Consider the following 25,793-nt stretch of genomic DNA (forward strand, 5'->3'; position numbering starts at 1 on the left):
GTGACAAACCCGCCGGCGCCCCCCGCCTCAGCGGCCGGCGCCCCGCGCCCAGCCCCGCCGCCGGGGAAGGCGAGGCCGGGCCCCCCTCTCCGCCGCCGCCTGATCTAGCGCCGTTTCCCCGCCTGAGGTACCGGGGCTCCCCCGGGGCGGCAGCAGCCCAGCCGGGAGGGCCCCACCTAGGGGGCAGCGGGCGACGCTGAAGGAGCCGCTAGCACAGGGCGCGAGCAGCCACCGCCCCCCGGGCCGCTCGGCTCGGCTCGGCTCGGCTCCGCCAGGGGAGGGGCGCAGAGGGCGGCGCGTCTCGTCCCGTCCCCCCGCCGCCGCCGCCGCCTCCTCCTCCTCCTCCTCCTCCACCTGCTGCCGCTGCGCCAGTAGCTGGCTGGGGGGAGCCGCCCGCCTCATCCCCGCGGGGCCTCTTTGTGCTGCTGCTCCAGAGCTGCCCTCAGCCAGGCGGCTGCGTCAGGGCCCCGCCGCTGCGGCCGCCCAGAGTCACCCCGCGGACGGAGAGCCGCCGCCTCGCCCCCTCCCCCGTCCCCGCTCCGCCATTGCTGCGCGGGCCGCGGCGGAACGACGCCTCGCCGCCCCCCGAGGAAGGACCGGGAGCCGCGGCGGTGAGTGGCGGGGCCGCTGCCTCACGCCTCGCCGTCCCTTGCGGAGGGGCCGGGAGCCGCGGTGGTGAGCAGCGCCGCCCGCCCCCTCTCCGCCCGCCGGCCGCGGGAGCCGTCGCCCCTGCCCCTGCCCCTGTGAGGGAGACCGGGGAGCGCCATGGCGGGGCGCGGCGCGGCGTGGAAGGGCGCGGGGGGCGAGGGGAGCCGGAGCTGGGCGGGGGCCGGGGCCCTCCCGCGCCCGCGGGGCGATGCCGCACCGGGGCCCTGCGGGAAGTTGCCCCTCGGATCTGGCTAACGTGTCGGGGATTTGGTTTGGGTTTTTTTTAAACTTTGACAATAAAAGCGCTGGCCACGTTCTTACTTCCCAAAACGCCAAAATGTAACAGAGTCACAGCGACGGGCGCGTAATTTCTTTGGTTTTTTGGTTTGGTTTGGTTTTTTTTTCCCCATAAGATCTTTCGGGTTCCCCGGGGCTGGGAAAAGGTGTGGTGCATCCCGAAAGTCTTGACATTTTTGCCTCTCTGTGCGTGTGTGCCTGTGTGTGCCAGCAGAACATCCCTCTATCCTGGAAGAATGGTGAAACTGGGGAATAATTTCAGCGAGAAGAGCACAAAGCAGCCCCTTTTGGAGGATGGATTTGACACCATCCCCCTGATCACACCCTTGGATGTCAATCAGCTCCAGTTCCCACCTCCTGATAAGGTACAGTAGGCTTTAGTTTCCACCCTGGAGAATCACACCCAAATCTCAGGCAAACAACAAAAGAATAGGTTACATCTAACAAGCAGCTTAGAAATGTCAAGAAATAGAGAGCGTTTTAAGGCATGTTAGATCTCTCTGGGGGAAAAAAACCTAACAGTTAAGCTAATGAAAATCCAGTAGTAGTAATTTGCATTAAAAAGCAGTGGGGAAATACTAGCAGTAAGCATTATGTAGATTTCAGTGCTGCTGTATGAAATATATACACATACACATTGAAGCTTCTCTGTGCTCTATTGTCGTATCCCTTCCTATCCTGCATCTTTCTTTTGTGCATCCGGAAGGTACTGTGTGTTCTCTGTGAACAACGTGAATTTTCTGTCTGGAAAAAGCCCCCCTAATGGGTGGATAAAGCACTGCTTGATGTCTCTGCAAGATGTACATGGACAGACTGGCCACAGAGAGAAAGAAATTCTGTTCCTTCTGTGCTTCAGTAGGAAGTTAATCCTAACCCTAGACAAGCTGAAATAACAAGATGAGAACAGGTCCTTGAGTTTTCTCTTTGGCAACTTATTTTGTTCAAAACCCTCCAAATAGGTAATTCATATGCTCCGTAGCTGGAAGGGTGCAGTCCATCATGCTGCTTACAGGTGGGAAGGGAAGTATGCATCCTGCATTTCCTGTTATGTGGCTTGATTACTAAGAATTTAATTTTAAGGATTTGGGAAGGTGACGTGGTAGCCTGTAAGTACGTTTATTCTCCCCACAATAAAGCATTCAGTAAGTGTTACTACAGGTAAGGCATACAGTAGTAGGATACCTTCTCAGATATTTCAGTATCCTGTTTTTCAGTATCCTATTTTAGTAGGATACTCACTTGCACATTTCTGACATAGCATCTGGCAAAAAAGCTTTGTGGTCTTTGGAAAATACAAAATTTAACTGGGAAATGATTGGTAATACCTTCATGCTGATTTTTACTTTTGGCATTCTCCTCCATGAGCTCAATTCTACTTTTAGATAAACTGATAGCTATATGATCCTCATAGCTCAAAAGAATTCACATAATCTTATCTGAGGGTAAAGAATTTTAGCTTGTGAAATTTGCTTCAGTAGAGTGTTGCTTGCAGGCAGTACAAATAAATTGTACCTCCATTTTAACTGCTATCAACATCATTCTGTGTTGTGTGTGGTGACCAGTTGGCAGGCATAAATGCAATAAGCCGTAACAGCTGTTAGAGAGCCTGAGGGTTCATTTTCTGCCCTTGGTTACATGGGTGTAAATCTTGTAACTGAGGACAAAACTGCACCCTAAGGCTTTAAAACAAGTTAAGCCTTACTGTGTCTGATACGCCTGCCAACTGGTGACTGGGTATAACCGATTACCAAGGACCAATGTCCAAAGGAATTTGTTATGTTGCTGCACTTATAAGCGCAAGTCTGACCTAAGGACCTGTATGGTAGTAGGTTTAACCTGAGCAGAGCCTCTGCAGTGAGCCCAGGAGGTTCTGTGCCAGTGTGACTGCTCCTACTTGAACGGGATGGAACTCCTCCCACCTTCACAGCGCTTGCCTTGAGCGAAAGCAGATGTACAACTAGGCTAGAAGCTTAAATAAAGGAATATTTGGTTGGCTCTTCTACTCTTTCCACCGTCTATTTCTATATTAACTTCCCTTTCCCTTCCTTTTGCAAACATAGAGGGGGAAAAATAAAAACACGTATTTATTGCGCCTACTAGTTTCTTTCTCTAACTGTCTGGTTCGTCACGTCTGTGTGTCTTTACTGGTTGCTACAAACTGCGAGTCAGTAGTAAAGCAACTGATGTGAAGAAAAGGAACAGTGTTAAGTCAAGATTGACACACAGATCAAATTCTGAAGTATGAAGATACTGGTGTATAATGAATAGGAGTATGTACTTCATATATATCTGCGCTTATTATTCACTTACAAGGTTCCAGTACGGCAGTGAAGCATAACTTCTTGAACAGTAGTGACTGCAGTGCTAAGAATTTGATGATTTTGACAGCTTCTAAATTAGAGGGATGAACTGATATAAATTCAGTTAGGTATGTTAAACAAAAGAAGACATTACATAACCAAGTAGATAGAACTGTACGTTCAGTGTCAGCTGAATGTGATTTGAGTTGCCTGAGATTATGCAACATAAAGGGGGACGAAGGAAAGGAAAATGTTAAAAACAGTTTAAAAACTGCCTTCAGACAGTTTACTTTCATGATGCTGTTGAGCAATCATAAAGTTGCATAGTTACAATTGTTATATTAATTATAGCTGAAGTAAGTTTAGAAACTCCGTCTTGCATGTATGTGTATAATGCTGTAAAAGTGTCTGATAAGCGTTGTGGCACTGAGTCTAGGTACAGTTACATTCTAGATGCCATTTCAGGGAAGTGAGGAGACGGATCCCAGGGCTTTAATTTCATTACCTAGCTACCTGTGAGTGTCACAATCTCCCTAATTTCAGAATAACGTAGTTTCTATTGGTACCATGGGCTGCTCTAAAGATAGAAACCGGTCCTAAAAATCTAGAACGGTCTAGATATTTTTTAGAACAACAGAGAAAATTGAGCAAATCTTACTAGCACCATCAGTACAATAAACTGTACCCTACCTTGAGAATGATACTTTGAAAAAGATCCTGAAAAATTGCAGAAGACAAAAATGAGGCTAATTGGTTAGGTATGTGAAAATTTTGTACAATCAGAATGCCTAGGAGAGCACTAGAGAGATGGCTGATGTAATGAATATTTTAGGAATACAGGTACAGTGCTAAGTTTTGTAGCTTGGGACAATACTTCATAGCAAAGAATAAACGGAAGTTAAAGAGCCTTGTGTGTTTCAAGAAATCTCATTAACACAAGGGTTTGTCTGCATCTTGCCGCTTGCAGCTGGTAATTCAAAAGTTAGATGTTAAAAATAAGAGTGCCAAGAGCTATAGTCTAGCATGTGGTGAGTGGCAACTAGAGGGGTCATTTCACTTCTTTTAAACTCAAAATGCTGCTATCAAAGAACATAACTACTGGCAGCAGCATCATCCGCTAGATTTGTATTGGCACTCTTCAATAATCATCTCAGCCTATTGGTCTCCACTTTGAAATCCCATTAATGGGATCTCCTGAAGCAAAAGGCGGTGGTTCTTTTCAAACTATACAAAGCGGGAAGCTTCATGATTTGGATTTGAGCTAAGATGCTTGCCTAGTATAGCAGCACAGTACCACCACTACTGAAAAAATGGAACGTTTGTGAAGTTGGTGTATAACAGGTCCATCTGAACCACTTGGAGAGAGAATTTTGTTGATGATTGTTCTGACAGGAAAAATAACTAACAGCTTCCAGCTTCCAAAGAAGAGCTACACAAAGGGGGGGGGAGGGGGCAGAAACCATTACGCTAGGTGCACTTGTAAGCAGGTAAAAGAAGAGTTAATGAATAAATAAGATTCCTGTGGCTAGTTTCAACTGACAGCTTTATTTTTTTTTAAAGGTTGTGGTTAAAACGAAAACAGAATATGAACCTGATCGCAAGAAGGGGAAGTTCCGTACTCCTAAAATAGCTGAATTCACAATCAGCATCACTGAAGGGGTTTCAGAAAGGTTTAAGGTAAGCAGTGCTATCTGAAGATGTTAATGACCCAGTTGTGCACACAGAAGTGCTTAAAATCAGTTGCTGATCGTGGTCAAAATTGGCTATAACTAACAGAGTGGCTGTTGTTGGTATAGCTGGACATGAGAAAAACAAATTCAGTGTTATGATAGTTCAGTATTTAGCAATTAGAAGCAAAAGCAAATCTTGGAGCATTATTGCTTGTAACCGCTCACCAGCAGATGAATTCAGAAGGCACTTCTGTCAGCATGTGGGTTTCAGAACGTGGCTGGCCAGGTCGTATGTGGGCTGCACACAGGTAGCTCTCATGGCATGGATAAAGCTCTTGTTCGTGTTGAAGGACAGGAACCATGAGAGTTTTGGCTTATTATTTTTCACTGTGGCCAAACCATTCTCTTAAAAGCACTGTCATAGTCCATTATGTATTTTTTTATAGTTAAATGTATGACTTGGCAGCTCAGGGACGTATACCAGAGCTCTTTGCTATCAGTTTTCTTGGTCCAATTGTATCTTACAGCTTGGTGATGACTGTTACTGGCAGATGGCAGTTCAGCAAGAATCTGACTCAGATTTACTCTTCAGTGTCCACACCCCTATTACTCACCTTACTAGTCCCCGGGGGAGAGCTGAGAGCTTAACTGGTGCAAGGATTGAATTACCTTTCCCCCTTCCCACTGGAGGATAGGTTTTCTTCCTCTGTGTAAGTAAAGCAAAGCGGGAAAGTTGGCAGTTCAGCTCATGCTTTCCTACCTATTCTCTTAACAAAGGAAGACTACAGCTTTTCATTGCTGTTAATTTGGCATCTTACCTAAGGATGCCAAAGCATATTTAAACAGTAGGCAACCACACTCTTCAGTGCACCAGTACAAATACATTTGGAAAGCCTGATATTTTTTATGAGGGAAGAATGCAGTTTCAGTAAAGATGTGTATTCTCTTTATATTGCACACTTCTAGCCTGTTTGCGTGGTAGGAGTTTTAGGGCACACCCAAAGATTCTGGTTATGTCATTTGAAGAATAAAACACAGGAGCTGTGCCTGACCAGTGGTTCTAAAAGCGGCCCAGCCCCAAGCCTACCTCAGAAGTGTATATACAGCTCTCTGTGGAATCAGAGCGTGCTAAACAAAGAAAGTGAAGGCTCAAGGAGGGGTTAGATGCTTTGGGCTACAGCTGCAAAAGAACCTTGCAGGGTGTTGCCAGGATAAATGTTTTAAGTGCAGGTCACCCGGTGGAGTCTTCAGCCATACAGTGCAGCATGTAGGCTCCCAGTAACTGTGTGGGGACCCACCCTAGATAGCTAATAAGAGATGTTGGGCGTGGCAGGGATTTACTAAGGAGGTAAGAAACCTAGTTCCAGTTTTTGTATTCCCTGATGTGGAACAAGGGCATCTCATCCTTCAGGGAAAATGCTACATTCTGACCAACGTTCTCTCTTTCTCCTCCTGGCACCATAGTACCAGTCCTTCAGAGTAATCCCCTTCTTCTCAGGTGAGGGTTGTGCACACTATATTGTTGGGTAAGATGCAGATGGACAGCTCAGAAAAAGAAGGACTTATGTCTGGCTGTCTTTTGTGCATGTCCTGGTCGCACTGAGGTGATCTGAAAATGCTTACTATGTTGTAGGAGAAAAAGGGCAGAAGGTGTTTAGTTTGAGTACCCTGCTATGACTTCGGTTCCAAGCAACTGAGCAGGACCTGTGCCTGAGGAATTTGCGCTTATCTACTAGCTGTAGGGACTAAGGGATTTTATCGCTCAAACATTAAATTCTCGATAAGGAAGGGTTTTGAATATCTTAGTTGCATCTAAATGTTTTGCGCATCTCTTTGTAGATCTGGGTTGTTTCTGTCTTTGTTGGGAGAGCTGAGCAAATGAGACCTTGCTGAACAATAAATAAATAGCTTGTCATGCTGTTGGGTAGTCTCTTCTAATTCGAATAGCTAAACAGTTAGAAGCCTGATCATTTTTGCATTGCAGTTTTATATGCCTTTGGATGGCATACTTAAATAAAATGTCTTTTAGATATTACTTTATGATGATCATTCTGGGATTAATCTCATACTACAGGGTTGCTAGGTTTTGCTGCTAGGTAACTACTGCATCAGAGAGAGGTTTCAGTAAGATTTGCTATGTCTTGGGAATTGCAGGGTGATTCACACTGTGGCTGTAAGTCTAGGCTTCTAAAGAAGAGTGTGGGGGTTGATCAATTAGGAAGATTGTGGTTCAGTTAATTGAAAACAATAGTTTCATGCAGAACGTTCAGGTCCTAAAAATGTCCCTTAATCTCTATATAACAGTTTTAGAATGGAATTAATGCTGCTTACAACATTTTAAAGAGAACTGACTGTTTCTCCAGCAGGGATGATTGTCATATTCACCACTCCCAGTAGTAAATATTACATGAATAATTGATGAAATTTCATAAATATGTAGATGAAAAGTACCGATTGTGTGAGGTTTTCTCCTGGGTCCTTATTATTTGTGAACCATCATGTTAACTGCTGCTGTTGACTCTGAGAGAGCAAAAGAATATTTGTTTGAAAATTAAATATTTGCTATAATTATGAAATGCATTATTTAACTGGTGGGATATTGACTTTGGCTTGTGCTTATGAAGAAAGTTTCAGATGCCATTTTAATGACTCTAATACTGTCATCACCGATGCATAAGCTTGCCACAAGCTGCAGCCCAAATGTGCTAAAAATAAAAAAGTCAGTCAGTGGTATTTACAAATAATTCACATGTGCATTCTAAGATGTACTTCTTAAATAAGGACAAAGCAGATTGCATTTTTTGGATTCAGCAGTGCGTATCATCTAAAGCTGTTCTTCTTGAGAAATTATACATTATAACAAGTGAAGCAACTCCAGCATGTGCATATGTCTTGTAGATCATTTGGTGTTTTAGCAGCTGGGTGAATAAGAAATTATAAAATGCATTTTCTGCATTCAATCCACATTACCACAGTTATTACAACAGAGCTGAGAATGTTTACAAAGAATACAGCAAGTATAATTTTCCTGTATGAAGCCACATTCTGAATTCAAATCAGAATCTGTCAGAAGAATGTGAAGAATTCCTGATTCCGAGAACCCTGTTGTCTTAATTTAGTTTTATGGCACTAACCATACCAAAGAGGATGTGATTTTCTCAATGACAAATAACCTTCAGTGAAAACAGAAGTCTTGCTTTTGTTCTTTGAGCAGTGTAGGCTAATGGGGGGAGCTGGTCCTTCACATTTGGAAAGCAACTTTGAATGAGGCAGATTTTTCACTCCTGTAAATTGTCAGCTGTGTAGGGTAACACAACAAGGCTGAAAATGTTGTTTCAGAGGAGTCTTGTGAATCAGGACGTAGGAGGAAACTGTTGCAGGATAGAATTGATGGTATAAGTTACCCAAGGCCAAACCTTTGCCTCCACCATTGACAGAGCATTGTTTTTACAAACTCCAGTTGGATTTTGTAGTGGGATGTCTGTCCTGGCACCCATTGGCTACAACTGACAGTTGTGCACAAACACACCAGTTTTAAAAAAAAGTCTGTTGTATTAAAGCTTGAGACTTTTTTCTATCTTTGGGGAAAGCTGAATAAAGAACATTCAGAAGTATTTTGAAAGCAAACACGTTTTGCAATAAATTTCAAGCCTTTAAATAATCCCGAGCTGTGGTATGCCTTAAACCGTTTGGTTCTATTCAAAGGCAATTTAATTCTTCAGTCTTCATCCTTGACATCTCTGCATACATCTAACTGCAGAGCCAAAGCCTCAAGCTTATTTCTGTGGTAAAGACCATATGGTGCAAGCCATGTACTATCATGTAGCAAGCGGTTGCTGAAATATCTGCATGAGGTTATGGAGGAGGAATCGAGACTTCCTTTCAAAATCAGTTCTCTTGTTTTAAGACTGAAAAATGTATGTAACATATTTAAATAATCCATTTATGATCTGTCTTAAGGGGGTGTTCTTTAAAACATGTTTCTGTCCTAAGCCTTTTTTGCCTGTTGTTCTTAGTAATACCGATTATGATTATTGCTGCAAAAATAATCACAGACAAGGAAAATACTTCTCTGTTGATTTCTGTGTGATTACTCTGTGTGTTGAGTAGCTCTTGCTCCCACTTAAAAAGTCTGTTAGGTGCATGAGACGTCGGCTGATTCCTGTACAGCATATCACTTCCTTAAGCATATTCTGTGACTGTCACTTAGTGCTGGAAGAGTGACAGGTACTTACTGCCATGAATAGTTCTGATTTCTTCAGTAGAACTACTCACAGAATTAAAGTTGCTCACAAATATAAGCATTTGGCAGGCTTTGAATTTTTCCTTTGTTACTTCAAGGAAGAAAAACAAAGGAGATTCTTCTTTCAGCGTAACTGCTGTTTTAAAACAATTGATGTAAGAAAAGGTACTGCATGGCAACTTTAGTTTTTCCATTTTTTTAAATGTTTGATAATTCTCTCATACGACATTGACAATCCTCCTGCTAAATTTTTGGCTAAAAGGAATTTACAGTTAGAGCTGGAAGATTTAAGTAAAGTGGATGCCTAACAGCAGCTCCCCTGCTCTAAGTCAGGTGTCTTCTGCCATTGCATCCATTAGAAATCCTTTTCTTGGAGCAGAACCAGAGACGCTGGTGACACAGAAGGTGTATTTGGTCTCTCCAAAGATGTAACACTTACATAGCCTTTTCTCTTCTGCAGTAACCTTTTCCAGCCTTTCTCCTGGATTCAGTAATAGCTTCTGGGTTTGCATGGGAAAGTAACAAAGTTTTTATCTCAGGGCCACAGGGTTTCTTGAACTGCTTCCTTAGATCTCGGTAGTTAAGAAACTAATGCGTGGTGCCGTGTGATAGAAGATGATGAGAACACTGTCGTGAGCAGCTGTGTTAAGCCACAGTGCTAGACTCTCAAGGCCGCTGCCTTGTTAACCTGTTTTTGGCTGACAGTATCTCCCTCAGGTTTCATTAATCGACTCCCACGCAGGCTGATTCTGTTGTCTTGCACTGTCGCTGTTAATAAGCACCGGGTATGTAGCTTCTTTTTAGTTACTCTCCTCCATGAATCTATCTGCCTTTCTTGCTGCTACTCCCAGTCATCTCCAGGTGAGCATCCAAGGCAGTTCTCTCTTCCTCTTTGTCATCTCTGAGAAGGACAGTCTTTTGATTTCTCCTGCTTCTGTACAGTCTACCCCAAGACTATCATCCTCTTTGAGCACAAAGGTTTGATGGGAATGTTCTGGTGAAGAAGTTGAGTTCAATAGATTCCAGTCACAATGGCTAAACGTGACATTTGATGTTAGACATACTCTTCTGAAATGAGGCACCTGGTTGTCTTGTGAGTCACTACTCATCTTGTATATATATGTATATTCCTAAATCAAGTATTGGAAACTGTACCAAGTTGTTCTGTGTAATTTGGATTGCTCTGTAAATGAATACGAGTCAAATGTTCCATGTATAGATGTGAATGTTCCTTTTTTTCTTTCACGTTGCCATTTACTTCAAATGGAACATTTCTTATTCCTTAAGCTCATTGTTTCAGGCGCATCTTTCATGTAAACTTCTAGGGACAGGCCCAGGTAATAGCGAAGAAGAATATAATTTTGGAAAAGCAGGAACGTTAGGGAAGAGGAGAGCTGATTTCAGTGTTCTCTAACATGCTGGTAGAGGGCATTGTGCAGCTGGAGATGCAGGATTTTAGTGGAGAGAGGTGAAATGGAGGTCACAGCCGTTTGCAGGGAATTCAATGTGATGTTTTAGGAATTCTAGTCTGTGGGATGCAGCCAGACACAATCTATTGTAATTACAGTCTGCCTGCCTAAAATTCTCATGTAGTTTAAATTGGATAGCAATAATCTTAATTTCCTGTCCTAAATGGTTGTACAGAGTTGCTGTATTTCATCCCGGAGGGCTTTGCATGTCACTGGTGAGCAAAGCATAAATTGGTTGTAAATCACTTCACAAGAAAGGTGCTCTATAAAAGTATGTCTTCACTCTTTTTGCTTGGTGCCAGCACCAAGCCTGTGCTTAGCATTTTACGGACAAATCAGAAATGAAAGTTGTGTTCCCAAGAGGCTGCAATTGAAATAGATAATGCATAGATGTAGAGCAGAGATGAGATGTGACCAAGTGGCAGTGATTGAGCAGTGAAAATTACTGCATGTCTTGTTAGTTCCACTTTAGTTCCACTTGTTATAGTAACGGCATGCTCCTAGGTGGGTTTGTATGCTGAAAGGTGCATGACAGAAGGAAAAGCATGAAGGAAGGCAATGCAAACCAGCGCAGTCAGAGCGGGTTAATGAAAGAATTGCAGGCAAGAGGAGGAGGCATGACGAGAAAGGTGGAGGTGAAGGCAGAGGGAAAACAGATGGCACCCAGGCTTTAGTGGGACAGCGGGATACAGGCAAAACAGAAGGAGAAAGAGCTAAGAGGAGCAAAAGAGGCGGACTTGTGCATGCCTCGAAACATGGCTTGTAATTTGTTCAGAAAGGGACAGGAGCCAGGAAAGGGTGTGAAGAGAAGCAGGCATGGTTGGTGTAATTGATGAATTTTGCCGTAGTATTCTGGCTTGATTAAACAGGAAGCACAAGAAATGTTAGTGAAGTGAAGAATGAGGAGACTGCAGTAGCCAGGCAGAGAAAATACAGCTTGCAGTGTTTTGCAGCTGTGGCAAAGTAGGATGGACTGATTGGGAAGATCTAGCAGATCTTGATGGTAAGGCCTTATCATGAGATGTTTACATGTTAGTGTAGTTGTCAGATCTGGTGAGTTTTATTTGTTCGGCTAAATGCTTACAGAGACTGAAGACAGGTGGTTTTGCTGTGGGTACACTTAGTTCATTCATTAATCATCTCTCACTTCGATTACTGTAATGGCTTCTGGCTAGACGTTATCCTTCTTCTGCTCTTCACTTACAATCTATTCAAAAATCTGCCACATACATAACATCTTGTAATCTTTTCTGTTCACTTAGTTTTGCTGCCAGATCCCCTTAAAACCAACTTTAAAGGTCACTCTCAAGATAAAAACAAAACCGCACTTTGAGTTCCTAGTTAAAAGAAACGGTTGTGCTATCTTTTAGTTATTTTATAAAAAGTATTTTAAAAGCCCATCACTCGTGCGGTGTGACAGGCATCTCAGAGCTCTGCATGATGTACATGACAGTGAACGATCATAGTAATTCAAAGACTCCTGCTCCTGCTGCATGGGGTTCTGCACTCAACCAACTGGCTACCACAAGGAGAAGAGAGAGATTCAAGATTTCCTTCTAGAAGGGAGAGAGTGGTACTTGCTCATGCATTGCATCCTCTCCTACTTCGAAGAGAGGAAGAAGGCAAGTTGCTGCTAGTACCTTGGTAGGGAGAATAACTTTCCTTTAGTTTATAGTGAGCATGCAAAGTGGCTGTGGAATAAAGCAACAAAGCGGCAGCTTTGATAGTGCTTGTGATCTAAAGAGCAGCTTTTCACCTTCCCTCTTTCCATGCTTTTATTTCTGAAAAGCATCTGGGAGGAGAGGGCTGAGAAGGTGAGGCAGAGAGGTAGGGTTGCGCTGTGTTACTGGCAGGGGAGAGGAGCTGGCTGCTGCAGGTTCAGAAGTGAACCTGGTGATCTGACGATTTTGGACCATCAGTGGTGGGTTATTATGAAAGTAAAGGAAAACAGCTATTGAAGGGCAGAGAAGGATTTTCAGCTTGTAAGGGAGAACTGGATTGGATTAACAGGTGGTTGGGGTCACCTTGGAATCCGGTGATGGATTTCTTTCCATCTGTGGTGTTTGCACGTGCGAGTGTCCTTCACTTAAATAGAAGTTACTTGTGTCCTGAAGGACGGTAAGAGAAGGGGGTGTCTCTTCTTGTAGGAAGGAGACGAGCTTACTTGATTAGGGATTTGCAAATGGAGTGTGATTGCAAATTATTGGAGATAATGAGAGTAAAAATGTACATGTTAATACCAAAATTAATAACATTAGGAAATACAGTAAGAGACAAAGATTCCTTGAGAATTATGAACCAGGAGCCCTGAGAACTCTTCCCAGTGGCTTACTGTGTGGCCATGGAAGAACCATGCTGGACGTGACTTGTACAAGCAGTGAGAACTCACAGCTCCACCATGTAGGTCAGTGAAATGGGTAAATGCTCCATGTCTCAGCAAATCAGCCCTGAAGCTGTGGCTCTGCAGCTTGCCAGGCTCCAGCAATCTGCACAGTGCTGGGTTTTTGACCTCTTTCAAAAAACATAATTACTTTCTAGAACAGTTTCAGTGCCTTGGAGAGAGTGATTCTGCAGTGATTGTGGAAATACAAATATTTTTCTATTGTCTAATATTTGGTCTCAACTATGAAATAGCTTGTTAGCTTTACTGTATGTTCCTGAGGCCTCATCTGTATGTCAGAATGGTTATGACTGGGAAATAATGTTATAATTCTACTACTCCGTGTTAGTAGGATTGCCAGGAAATACGGTTAAAATGTTTTGAGATCTGAGAATATTTTTCAAAGCATTTTAAACCATTTACTCCTGTCTGTGGAGGAGACAAACGTGAGCTGAATCGATCCGTACCATAGCAGTTGTTCTGCTTGGTGTCTGTGTCCCATGTCGCAGGCCAGTGCTCCTAGAGAGAGCAGGCTTTCCTGAATACAGTGTGGAATGTATCTTGTAGGGCATGGGAAGCTTCAGCAAAAACCCCATCTGGATTTTATCTTTTCTATCCCTACTTTCTAGTCTCTCTTTTCTGTTTCTTCTCTAAGGGAAAGAGCAGTGGCTGTAAGAGAAAAAGAATGGCATAACATACACTTAGAGTCAGCGGGAAGCAAATGACCCAAAACCTGCAACTAGGACCGGGCTCTGTGTGTGTTTTAGAGCTGCTGGGCTGGGTGAGGAGCGTTCCCTCCTTTCTGGTTCCTCATCTTCCTATGCTGCCCAGCAGCTGCTCGACTCAGCAGGGGAAGGTAAGCTGGGCCCGTGGCCCCACAGGCAGGCAGGGCTGAGGCCATGGTTGAGGCCCGGGCATGGTTGGGGCCCCTTGGCCTGGTGGAGCAGGTGGGCCTTGGACATCTGCATACAGGTACAGTGTGACACAGGCAGTGTGTGGGACTTCGAGATGCTGGCGAGGCAGTCAGGAGGTGGGACAGGGAGCCCCAAGTGGGAACTGCAAACTTAGGGGAGAAAGGTCAGTTTTTCAGGAAGCTGGAGTGCTAGGAGAATTTCTGGGGGAGAACAGAGAATAATGTTTGTTGCAGTTGTGGGGAGGGGAGAACACTGGAAGATGGGATGCAAGGTTTGGGCCAAGCCAGAGGACGAAGGGCCTTGTACTTGTGTATGCGTGACAGCTGAGGAAACACAGGAAGGGGCCCCAGACAACTGTACAAGAAAAAAAGGGAGAAGCCTGATTAAAAACATATGAGAAGGGCTGAGCTAGGGCATGGATTGGCCAGGAATGGGGGGGTTATGTTGTTTGTTATTGAAGTGGGCCACAGGAAATGACCAGAAAGGAAAACGTGCTTTGTTTCTCGGGTTCATGCAGGACATACTGAGACATGGGAGATGGGAGCAGAAAATAGGAGGTTGGTAAGACAGAGTGATCTATCCTGGTTAACCTTTGTGTATGCAAATGAATAATAAACTTGGGGAAAGACTAATTGGATTTGAAAATTGATGTCAGTGTGAGGTTTTCAGAGGGTGATTAAGAATATGACTTTTCTTTGTTTTGTAATCCAGTGACTGTTCTGAGAAACTGAAGACATTGCTATTATCCAGAAAGGTCCTTTGCTCCATGTCTCATTTCAGTTGGCATCGTTACATTAATATCTATATTTCTTCTGCTAAATTACTTTCTGATCTGCAGTTCTCCGTGCATCATCTTTAGGCCTCCTTTTTTGGCTTATTGTCTGTCTGTCAAAAATCCTTATAAAATCCTTGGCTTCAGCAGCACACGATGCTCCCCAACCTTGTTTCAGCCAGGAAATACAGCACTCACTGCTGTCTGCCCATGTTGAAGTTCGCTTCCTTAGCATGAGAAGTCCCTAAAATTTCATCTCAGTCCTTCAATGTACTAGTCCCACTGCCACCCACAGTTCGCAGTATTGCAAATCCTGTTAGTTCTGGGGTTTATCACGAAGGGAATGTGTGGTGTTTTCTTTTACCAAGAGGCAAAGCTACAATTGTTTTTGTTGCCTTCTCAAATACCAGATTATTCTTGTTTGCATAATAGACCCTGATGTGCCTAAGCTCTTTTTTTAGGAGGTGTATATAGCTGGCTTACTCATCTTTGTTTAAAATTTAGATGGTATTATGCTTTGTTTTAATTAATCACATAATCTTGTTTGTTTCTGTTTATTACTGTTTCTTGCGCTGTAGCACATGCTGACTTATTTCTAACTTGCAAAAAAAAAAAACCTCAACCACTCTTACTTCGTAAGCTCATGGAGCTGCTCATTTGTCTATCAGTAGAAGCTTTAGAATAATAAAAACACACATCTGGGACATTCTCCCAGGTCATGAATGCTATTTGCTCAGCTCATACCTTCCATAGAAACAGGTCTGAATTAGGGGGGCATTGCAGTGTAACTGCTAGGCCAAAGTCTTGTGCTTTCTCTTGTCAATGGGTGAGGTAATTCTGGAGGTAGCTCTGTCTCCTGTCTCACCTAAAAGGCTGTCAGTCTCCAGCTGCCTAGAGTTTATTCGTTGTAAGGGTTAGCTTGACACTGACACTGATTTCAGACTCAATTCACAGTGTGTCTTGGATTTTCCTCCAGCCCAAATTCAGGACCAGAGAGGTACTTAAGGACATGGTGAAGAGTCAGTGCCACGTAATACAGTCTGTAATGGCTTCGCTGTGAGCACTGTGGAAAGAGATGCAACAGAACTCCTCGAGGCTAGCCCTGTGTTGAACATGGTGTATTCCCTTATGGATCTGGCAGTGAACTACTGTACAGTCTCTGTGAGATGATGTAGTACTGTTTCAACCTATAAATGAAGGAGCATTGAGCAACCGAACATGCAGGCTACTGGTGTAACTATCCATATATTCTCATAGCAGGTGCAACAAACTCTCATCCTAACAAGAGAGAGCAGACCTTATTTTCTCCTTGCCCTGCTAGAGTCACCTTTGTATTACCTGGATGGCACCTGTGCTAACTTACTGTCCCCTGACTCCGTTTTTGAACAGGCATGGGGAAAACAAACCTGCTTACCAGCTGACATAAACTAGACTTACACTTACATCATCCAAATACTGAAAAGGCAGCAGACCCAAGCTACCTTGATGTGTCCTTCTGGCCTCATGCATGCACTGGGCACAAATGCAACCAAGAAAGCCTTGCAGTACAGAGGCAATGGGCCACTGACCAGATCATCGGCTTTCTTCTCCGAGAAGGGGGAGGTAGAAGCACTTACATGCTGCTTCCCCGTTCTCCCTCAGTAATTAAGCAGCTGATTTTGTCCTTTGCTTGAATTTACTGTGAAGTGCACTCATAGCTTGCTTCTGCTGCCTACAGTAACAAACAGCAGTATAGTAAGCACTGCATTACTAACAAAAGCATGTTTTATTTTTCTTTACAGGTAACCGTGCTGGTCCTTTTCGCCCTTGCGTTCTTAACATGTGTTGTATTTCTGGTAGTCTACAAGGTTTACAAGTATGATCATACCTGTCCAGAAGGATTTGTTTTCAAGGTAAATTGCATACACATTCTAGAAAAATAGGACAGTATGTAATATTCCATGTTGCTTTCTGCATAACCTTAAGTCATGCTGATTTGCATAGAAATTTGTGCTTGTTTTCATAGGTTAGTGTGCTTCCTGTTGTTTTTTTCTGTTTAATTTATAATTGAGGTTGTACTATTGCACAATTTTCATAATGTTGTTATTTTGCTAATGCTTTAAACATTGAAAATACAGCAAAAGTCCCAACACCAGTGTCCTTCAAACCTACTTCATCTGCAGTTGTCTGGTCAAAGCCCTCATTTTTTGGTTCATGTGGTTTAATGTCACATGTTCCTCCAAATTCATGTGTCTTAGGAAAGAAGAGAATGATAAAACCTGGAGGGAAAAAAAGACAGACTATGGAATATGTGTCAAAGAAACAGTAGAGTGATGCTCTCATTAAGAGCAGCAGAGCTACCTTAGGGTTATTTTTGTAGAAAGAACTTCTTGTTCTAGAACAGTGACCTCCGAGCCCTACTGCCACAGGCCAAAAGTGATGTCAAAAAAGGGAAAACACATTTATTGGAAAAAAAAATACTGGTGCTAACTGAAAGGGAGGCTGGGGCTCACTTCATTCGTGCGAGATGATAGTGCTGGCTCCTCAGCTGTGACCTGGGCTGAAAGTCAGAAAGGTAACATTGATTTCCCAGTTGTAAATTTAGCAGTGTTGAACTTGGCTCTAATTAGATGAGAAAAGTAGCAGTGATGATGGCATTCTTCCCTCTAATTTTCTTAAGAATATTTAGTCACGTAATGAACCAAATGGGTACCTAGTATGATCTTCAAAAGGATTTAAGAAGGAACAGCTGCCTCAGCACTCCTTCACAATCTTGTTCAGGATTTTTGATTCTGTCACTTCAGACACATAAATATCCTAAAAGAATCTAGTCCAAAGTTATAATCAGTGACTCCCTGCTGGATTAGCTTGGCTCCAAGCATTCAGTTTTAGGTTACTGCTTTCCCTTGGTTCAAGGGCAAAAGATACTGTGGTTAGAATATTTGTCTGTAACTCAGGAGATCCTGTTTTTGGTTCTGCTGTTGGTTTTGTGTGTTGTCTCAGACAGCCACTGAAACCCCGCTGTGCTCATGTCTCATGGGACAGTAGCTTTTTTTTTCTGAACTTTCTCTTGGCTTTGAGCAGTTTGGAATAAGGACTGTATGTTCCTACCGAGCCTATCTTGATGTGATCCTGACTTGACAGGAATGGCCGGTTACATGCTCCTGTCATAGGTCTAGTAACCGTCTGCTGCGTCTGCTTCCTTTCATACCATGTTGTCCCTTCGTTTGAGTTGCAGCCTTCTGGCTTCTTTTTTCTTTTCTTTCTAGTGTCACAAACATTTAAGGGGAGAACGGTTTCTTAGCACTATTTCAGTTGCACTGTGAATGGAATCCAGTTGGGTTTCTCTCCTTAGGGCCCTGTGTTTGAAACAGAGGTTGGGCACAACATCCCGTAGCTCGTGCTTTGTCTTCCAGGTGCAGCACACACACAGGGCTGCGTTACTATTACTTACCCAGTGTTGGGTTTTGTAGAGGCTGTTTCCCAGCTGCTTGATGGCATAATGCCAAGAGACACATCATCTTTGGCATGTAACTCTGAAGAGTTTTACAGGTTAAACACATCAGCAAATGATACAAGGCCTGAAACTACTAGTGTTGACATGAATTTATATTTGTTCCCTTTGCATCTTTTTTTGGGAGAGTCCATAATATGTCATGGCGTAGCTTGGCACAAATGTCCTAAGAGAGATGAAGTAGCCTGTCACCTTGTGACCAGCCTCTGCAGACTGGCTTTGTGCTTCAGGTGGACTCAACAACATTCTCTGCCCTGAATGTCCCCAGGCTTTGGATGCTGATGTGATTTCCTGGTTAAGGGCAAAGGTGTCTCCTGCCTCAGGAAACTTGGTACCATGGGAATCTCTGCATAAAGGCTGAGCTACCGCAGCTGTGAGTCAGACTCACTCTTGTCTGCTTTGATGCTCTCATACATGGAGCAGTTCCAAAGGTTTCAGTGCTTTCAGCCTTTCTGCTGTCCTACACATCCAGGGCTTGAAGGTGTACCTAAAAAGGTGCTTATTTTCCTTTGTATAGCGATCTTAAACTGCTTGAGCCTCAATTTTGTGCTTGCTCAAGCTTTCTGACACAGCTCTAATACTGCTGCTGTGCAGATCACTCCTCTGAAGCACTGTATACTGGCTGTTGGTGAGACTCACCAGAGTTTTCCTCAAAGACCTGAGTGCACTTGCATCACGGACTAATTCCTCCAGGGCTTCAGTATGCTCCATACTGCATCTGTTTAGCTTTTTCTGCCAAAAGGCACCTGCATTCTGTCAGACTCATGGACAGTACAAAAAAATAATTTCAGTGCGTTAAAGGCAACACCATCATCTATTAAGTTTGGAATTACTGACCCAGCAAAGTTAATGAGACAGAAGACAGTATTTGTAAGTGAATACCACTGGGGTCTTTATGTCAAAGGAACAAAAGGAGTCATCTTAATACAGCCAGATATAGACTGGCAATCAGGATTTTCTCCGGCATCGAAGGCCTTAACCCATAACTAATTTCTGAAATAGAAGGACTGTGAAAGAAACGAGACTGGCAGCTCACTCTGGAGCATCCCAGTTTCTCCTCACAGAATCACAGAGTGGTAGGGGTTGGAAGGGACCTCTGGAGATCATCTCATCCGACCCCCCTGCTTGAGCAGGCACACCCAGAGCAGGGGGCACAGGAACATGTCCAGGTGGGTTTTGAATGTCTCCAGGGAAGGGACTCCACAGCCTCCCTGGGCAGCCTGTGCCCCTGCTCTGGCACCCGCACAGGAAAAGAAGTTTTTTCCTCATATTGAGGTGGAACTTCCTGTGTTCCACCTTGTGCCCATTGCTCCTTGGCCTGTGACTGGGCCCTATTGAAAAGAGTCCAGTCACATATTCTTGACGCCCACCCTTCAGATATTTATAGGTACTGATGAGATTCCCCCTCAGTCTTCTCTTCTCCAGGCTGAACAAACCCAGGTCTCTCAGCCTTTCCTGATAAGAGAGATGCTCCAGCCCCTTGATCATCTTTATAGCTCTCCACTGGACTTGCTCAAGCAGTTCCCTGTCCTTCTTAAACTCTTCATGGCCTTCCTTATTACTTCTGGGAACCATGGCAACAAATAGAAAGGATGGAGAGAAGCATTCTCATAAGCTGAAGGTCTCAGGGCAGTGGCAGGATGAGAATCGCCACCAGTTTCCATCGCTCAGTCACTCTGAGTGCTGCATGGCTTGCCTTGATAAGGAGCTAAGGAAAGGGGGTTGTCCTTTGGCAGTGTGCAAGGAGCAATGAATAAAAGGGGAGGTTTTTCCCATCTTTCTAGAAGTATGAAATCCCAAGAGCAAAAATGCAGTCAAGATGGAAACTCTGCTGTGTGTTCCTTTAGGCTCGTCTGTCAGATGTTGTGTGTGTTTGTGACTACAAAAAGTATTACTAAGTCATTTTGCCTGTTAGAAAGCAAATTGCTTCTAAAAGCAACAAAAGATTCTGTGGCCTTTTTTTTAGGCTGGCAGTAATCTTGGCTTGTCTTCAGCACTCATAATTATATTTGAATTTCCTTAGCAGATTTCATTAGATCAATGGATTGTGTTCCTTCCCCCATTTTAAATATTTTGAATTGTGACTACATCCCATGACTGGGTGAAATAATTACTACAAAGATGTCTGTGTCTACGTACTACTTAGTCATTTTTTTACATCAGAAGTAATGTTGGTTATAAACCATGGGTAACGCTTTCAGACGATGGCACAGTTGATGTAGGTGAACGTGCATATCAAATAGCTCTATTCCAGAGTTATCCTGGATGATGTTTTTTTCGTTTGTTTGTTTGTTTGTTTTTAAATCTAGGACCTGGCCTTGCAGCTGGCACATATGATTATGACCATGGGGAAACCTCTGCGGCCTTAACCAGTGCTGAATAGGCACAAGTGTCTACTTAGATGGGGTTAAATCCCCTCTGCTTTGTAGTGCTACTTCAAACAAAACTGTGAGGGGAGATTTGCCCTGGTTGCTACAAAAAGATAACAAACAAACTGCTTAACAAAAGATAACAAATAACCTGAACCTGGGTGGATGTGGTAACTGAGCGCTATTGTGAGTCTGACACACATCGAGGCTTCTGTCACACAAGCAGGTTAGAACCCAACTCCGTGGGAGGACTGTTAAGAGTCTTGTGACAGCGAGTCTGCTTTTAGCAGCCAAATCTGCCACAAGATTGCATTCATCAGGGCAGGCAGGTTCATCAGACTGCCTGTAGGCCTGTTGTTTTGGCAAGTCTTGCTTTTTTCTTTCATACCTTTTGATGCTTTTTTCCAATCTAACTTAATTTTAGGATGCAAAATTTATAATAAACCAAGACTGTCTGCTGGATCTTTCCCCCAGTCACTTTGTGTTTTATGATTTAAACCATTTGAAACCATTGTTACTGGTTATTTATTCCACTTTTTTGGGGGGGAAGGTCAGGAGTCAACCCAGAATTAAATGCAGACACATTTGAGGTAGCATCTGGTCCTAAAAACCATGGCATTTTTGCATGTGTTTCTGTGCTCAGGAATTCCCAATATCAAGCTTTGTTTGCGCAGTTCTGTGAGAACAGTAGCAGTTCAAAGTTGCTGTGCTGTAGTATTACGCATTTTTAGTCTTCCGGTGCTAGAAGCAGGAAGACTGAACCGCCTATTTCTTTTTAAAACAGTCAGAGAAGAAATGATTAAACTAATTTTTCCTCAAGCTGTAGCTACCTGTAGCTTATATTTTAGATGGTCAATGCAGCTGCCCAGAGGGCTGTCCCAGCACTCTGAGGTAGGAGGCAAGGCTGCCTGGACGGCAGATACGGTAGAGGACCTGCGGGGAGACCCGGGACCTTCTGGAGCAAACCCTGGGGGGGGGTCATGGGCTACACCACAGTCATTTTTTTCCCCTCAGTGCAAATAGGTGCTTTGTAAGGTTTTTACTGCGTCATCACTGGAACGGCTCCTAGATGGTACCTGCTGACTAATCCACTGCATGTGCACAACTACTTTGGTTTTTAAGATGACAGCGAAGTTGGGATGCTATGTAGTGTCTAACTTTCTCAATTAGGAATTTCACTCTCAAGAGCTCTGAGCATCGAGCAGTTTCTATGTAGTGCTCTTAAGCGTCTGGGAAATTAAATTATGTAGTCCTGCAGCTAAAGATAGTGTTTTAAACGCCTGCTGTTGGCGACATCTTTTAGAGAATCGCGTGAAGTATTTTGTGTGTGCGCACACTTGTGTGTAGGCTTGGCCACCCACAATGTTTTCACTGTGTCTTATTTACTGGGCTCTAAAACTGTTCTTACCTTGGCAGCAATATATCTGTATTAATTTCTGGCCTTCAGACTGAAACCACCATGGTAAAGTGCCTGAGGCTGATCTAGCAGCAGGATACAGACATCTGTAGTTGTAGAGCAAAAGCAAACAGTTGAAACCGGGTGGGGAGGAAAAAACAGCAAAATATGGCTGGAACTAGAGACTGAGTACATTTAAAAACAATTTTAGGCAAGCATGTTTTTAATATGTTCTTGTATATTCTGGCATATAAACCCAGATTGGTCTTCAGGCAAATGCGCGAGTAGTTTAAGGATTGTAGGGAACACTCTGAACACAGCAGGACCATGCCGTCATTAACTGCTGTGTGCTGCGTCTTGACTCACAGAAAGGGGATGGTGGCTTAGACTAAAATGGAAAAAAAAAAACCCTAAACAAAGAAACAAACCTAACCTGCTTTTGGTGTGTATGGGACCGTATCTGTAATGTAAGTGATGGGTTTTCGTTTCAGAATAATCAATGCATTCCAGCTGGGTTGGAAAACTACTACTCTGAACAAGACTCCAGTGCTCGAGGGAAATTTTACACAGTCATAAACCACTACAATCTGGCCAAACAAACCATCACGCGCTCAGTGTCCCCGTGGATGACAGTACTGTCAGAAGAGAAACTATCTGAACAGGAGACTGAAGCTGCGGAGAAATCAGCTTAGTATGATAAGCTAATTATTAACACTATGTCATTTGAAGGTAACTAAGGGACTTTAAGGAACTTTTCATTAAATATAATTACGGATACTTTAGAGGTTACTCATGTTTATGGTGCAATTGCTTCCGTTTGCTGATACTGCTTTGCAAAAAAAACAAACAAAAAAAAAAACCAAAAAAAAAAGGAAAAACCAAAACGAAAAGTTGCTGCAGAACATTCATGGGTGTAAAACAAGGTGCATATCAGCATTGCTTTAGAGCTTTGACACCATTTTCGATGTTAAAAAAAAAAAAAAAAAAAGAAAAACAGAAAAAACCCCAATGTTTGATATGTTCTTGCAGTTGATTGGATACCGACAGATTTCTTTGCTGGATCTTTGGGGCTTGGACCTTAGATAAATCATGTGTTCTGTTGTCTGAACCGATACTTTGAGTTTTTTATTCTTTGTCACTTTGCAAACTGAAACACCTCAGCCATAACTAGAGTGATCTCTTGTTTAGGTGAAAGCTCTATCTAATATTTAGTTTTGGCTCAAGCAAGAATGCTAGTCAGCACTGATGTCAAGGGCATAAAGTAATGACTTGTATGGAGACAGAAACTGTCAGGTAGCATTTTTCTTACCTTTCTTCCCTGTTGTTTATTTGTAAATGATAATGAAGTTCTCTGCAACAAGGCATGCTCAATGTTTTATTATTGCTGTCAACGGGATTTAACTGCATTTCCACTGTGGCTTTAGCATCTCAGTAAGGACAGCACTGAAACACAAACTAGATAGGCATTATGGAAAACACAGACAGGTCTAGTGATGGATGTTGAGGGTGGTGTGAAAAATACACAGTTCAGGATATTTCAATGAGAAACAGCATCTTTTGATGATACTTAAGAGGCAAAAAGCCTATTCACAGTAGACGTAGTGGACTACGTAATTTGTTGGATACAACAGAGGGAGTAAGATGTCTAAATTTTCTCTTTTATGACATTAATATTTTCCCCTTTTATTAATTAACTTTCAGTTTATATATAGTTTGCAGCTTGGTACTTTTTAAAACACAGCATCACACATGAAACAACAGTGTATTGGATGACACAACTGGCTGTTTTAAAGCTACAAGTGAATCTGAGTGAAGAGTAGAACTGTTCATGTACGGCTTGGGAGGGGAAAAGATGTAGAAGAACAGAGTGTTGTAGATGCACGTTAAAGTTCCATTGTAATTACAAACTTATCTATTGTTTGTGTGAAACCATGTTTTCATTTTTATTATAAATTTTAAATACAGATTACAAAAAGACACCTTATTAATTTAACAGTTAGACAAAATAAGCGTGTTAAGCAGCTGGGCAAGCAAGTCACCTTTTTGATTCATGTTAACTTGAATGGGACAGGTTGGAGTGGACATGTCAAAAGTTCCTCTTTTTTTTTTTAATAGAAAAAATACAAAAATGAAGGGAAACCAGTCAGTACGGGCTATTTCTCAAGATCTGCAGTAGAACAAACAGGGTTAGCTCTACTTTTATTTTTTCCTCCAGTGGACTTGCTTTATCAACAGTACAGCAAAAATAACCATTACTGCTTCATTCTCTTGGCTGGATATGAAATGTGCATTACACAGTAATATCTGTAAAAGGCTTTTTATTAAGTCATTATGGTACGTGGAATGCATAAAAAGCAATAAATTATGTGCCAAATTTTTCTTTGCATTTAAAAATGTCAAGCTTATGTTAAGATACTCAAAACATACCACGTTTGCATCCTCTAACAGGTGTATGCTTTATTGAGTATGATAATTCACATGTAACTTTTGACATTTTCACTCTGCAGAGTAAATAAGGATGGTGCTGCTTGTTGCATACAGCGTATAGAAATGTACACTTCAGAAGACACATAGCAAGACACACATCTCATATCAACATATTTACAGAGGACATTCAGATTTTACAAGATGGAAAAAAAATCTGTTCCCCAAGCCTATCATACATGGAAATGATTCATGATGCATCTCCTCCCCTCAAAGTTAGGACAATAAAAACTTTCAATGCACAAGTAAATACTGATGAGAAACGAGTTATTTCTCTCTCTCTCTCATAACAATAAACATTAAGAAATATTAAGCTTTATGGTCTAGGAGAAACAGATTGCTCGTGCTTCCTGAAGTCAAACCCATTTTTTTCTCTGCTTTAACATGAGGCAGTTTATTGATCCTTATTTACAGTTGCTTTGGAGACTATCTTTTTAGCTAACAAATTGCTCCCACTGTCAGTACATTGAAGAGTTTGGCTTTAATATCATCGGTCCTTTTGCTTTGTTCCGACATCCCAGAACATCTGTTTCACTGCACAGTCAGGCTGTGTTGTAGTCTCTCTTTTCACCCAGAAGTAAAGCTCCTCAGTTGACTTTTTATCATTGTCATTATTATTAAATCAACCTGATCTCTGACTCGAGCAGTTTCGAAGGCTTAGAAGTAGTGGTCATACATGTACAAACTGATCACCGTGTACCCAAGTAGTATAATCAAATAAAAGCCTGAGACAGTGTAGATGCTTCTGTGCGGTAACAGCTTTGGCCTGGTCTGCGCGCTGGACGTTAAGCATCACGGGTGGGTGGGTGACCGTGATAGCTATCCTTCCCGCTTGTGGCTTTCCTACCAGCTCTTTCAAGGGTTTCCACGGTCTTTGCAGGATTAAGTGTGGTTTTATGTTGGACAGAGGGATTTAAAATGAATGCCATCAGCTGCCTCTGCACTGGAGGATATATACACATGCCTATTTACTGGAAGATATTTCCATCATAGCGGTATGAAAAAAATGCATAAAGATACAGGTATGCCACATATCCCACTCCATTGCAAAAAATGTCGAAAGTTTTACAAACAAAGCATTATTATATTTTTAATTATCATACCAGTCCAGGAAAAGCAAGGAAAATGAACACATCACAAGGAAGAACAGGATCCATACTCTAAATCCAGCATTGTTTTTGATGGCCTGTGAGGAGAAGGTGATCTCTGTTACCATCACCACTAAGCACAGAGGAGCATTTCAACAATGGCAGCCCAGGATGTCTGTTAGTGGCTTTACTCTTCCCTCCCACAAGGGAAAAGGCAAAACTTGCCATTGATTTCAGGTAAATAGCAGTTGGGTTGGCTATACCTCTTCA

The 25,793-nt window shown here is 42.7% G+C and overlaps 2 protein-coding genes across 6 annotated transcripts in view; one reads left to right on the plus strand and one right to left on the minus strand.

The window, feature by feature from the left end:
* Window positions 1-178: 178 nt before the first annotated feature.
* NSG1 (neuronal vesicle trafficking associated 1) lies at window positions 179-25,173 on the plus strand. 4 transcript variants are annotated; one of them, XM_075091863.1, is made up of 5 exons: window positions 179-611; window positions 1,160-1,310; window positions 4,806-4,922; window positions 16,475-16,585; window positions 22,443-25,173. In XM_075091863.1, exons 2-5 carry the CDS (start codon window positions 1,182-1,184, stop codon window positions 22,641-22,643), a joined length of 558 nt encoding a protein of 185 aa, XP_074947964.1. In that variant the 5' UTR covers window positions 179-611; window positions 1,160-1,181; the 3' UTR covers window positions 22,644-25,173. The 4 variants fall into 4 exon arrangements, with proteins under 4 accessions (XP_074947964.1, XP_074947965.1, XP_074947967.1 ...); XM_075091866.1 differs by having other exon boundaries at window positions 381-611; window positions 1,157-1,310; XM_075091864.1 differs by lacking the exon at window positions 16,475-16,585 and having other exon boundaries at window positions 287-611.
* STX18 (syntaxin 18) overlaps window positions 23,307-25,793 on the minus strand; it is a 70,240-nt gene continuing 67,753 nt past the window's right edge. For both annotated transcript variants that reach the window (XM_075091861.1, XM_075091862.1), the window contains exon 11: window positions 23,307-25,621. In XM_075091861.1, coding sequence (XP_074947962.1) covers window positions 25,526-25,621 — 96 coding nt within the window. In that variant the 3' untranslated portion in view covers window positions 23,307-25,525. The remainder of the gene's footprint in view (window positions 25,622-25,793) is intronic.

The sequence above is a fragment of the Phalacrocorax aristotelis genome, chromosome 4 (genome assembly GCF_949628215.1).
Source record: "Phalacrocorax aristotelis chromosome 4, bGulAri2.1, whole genome shotgun sequence".
NCBI lineage: Eukaryota > Metazoa > Chordata > Aves > Suliformes > Phalacrocoracidae > Phalacrocorax > Phalacrocorax aristotelis.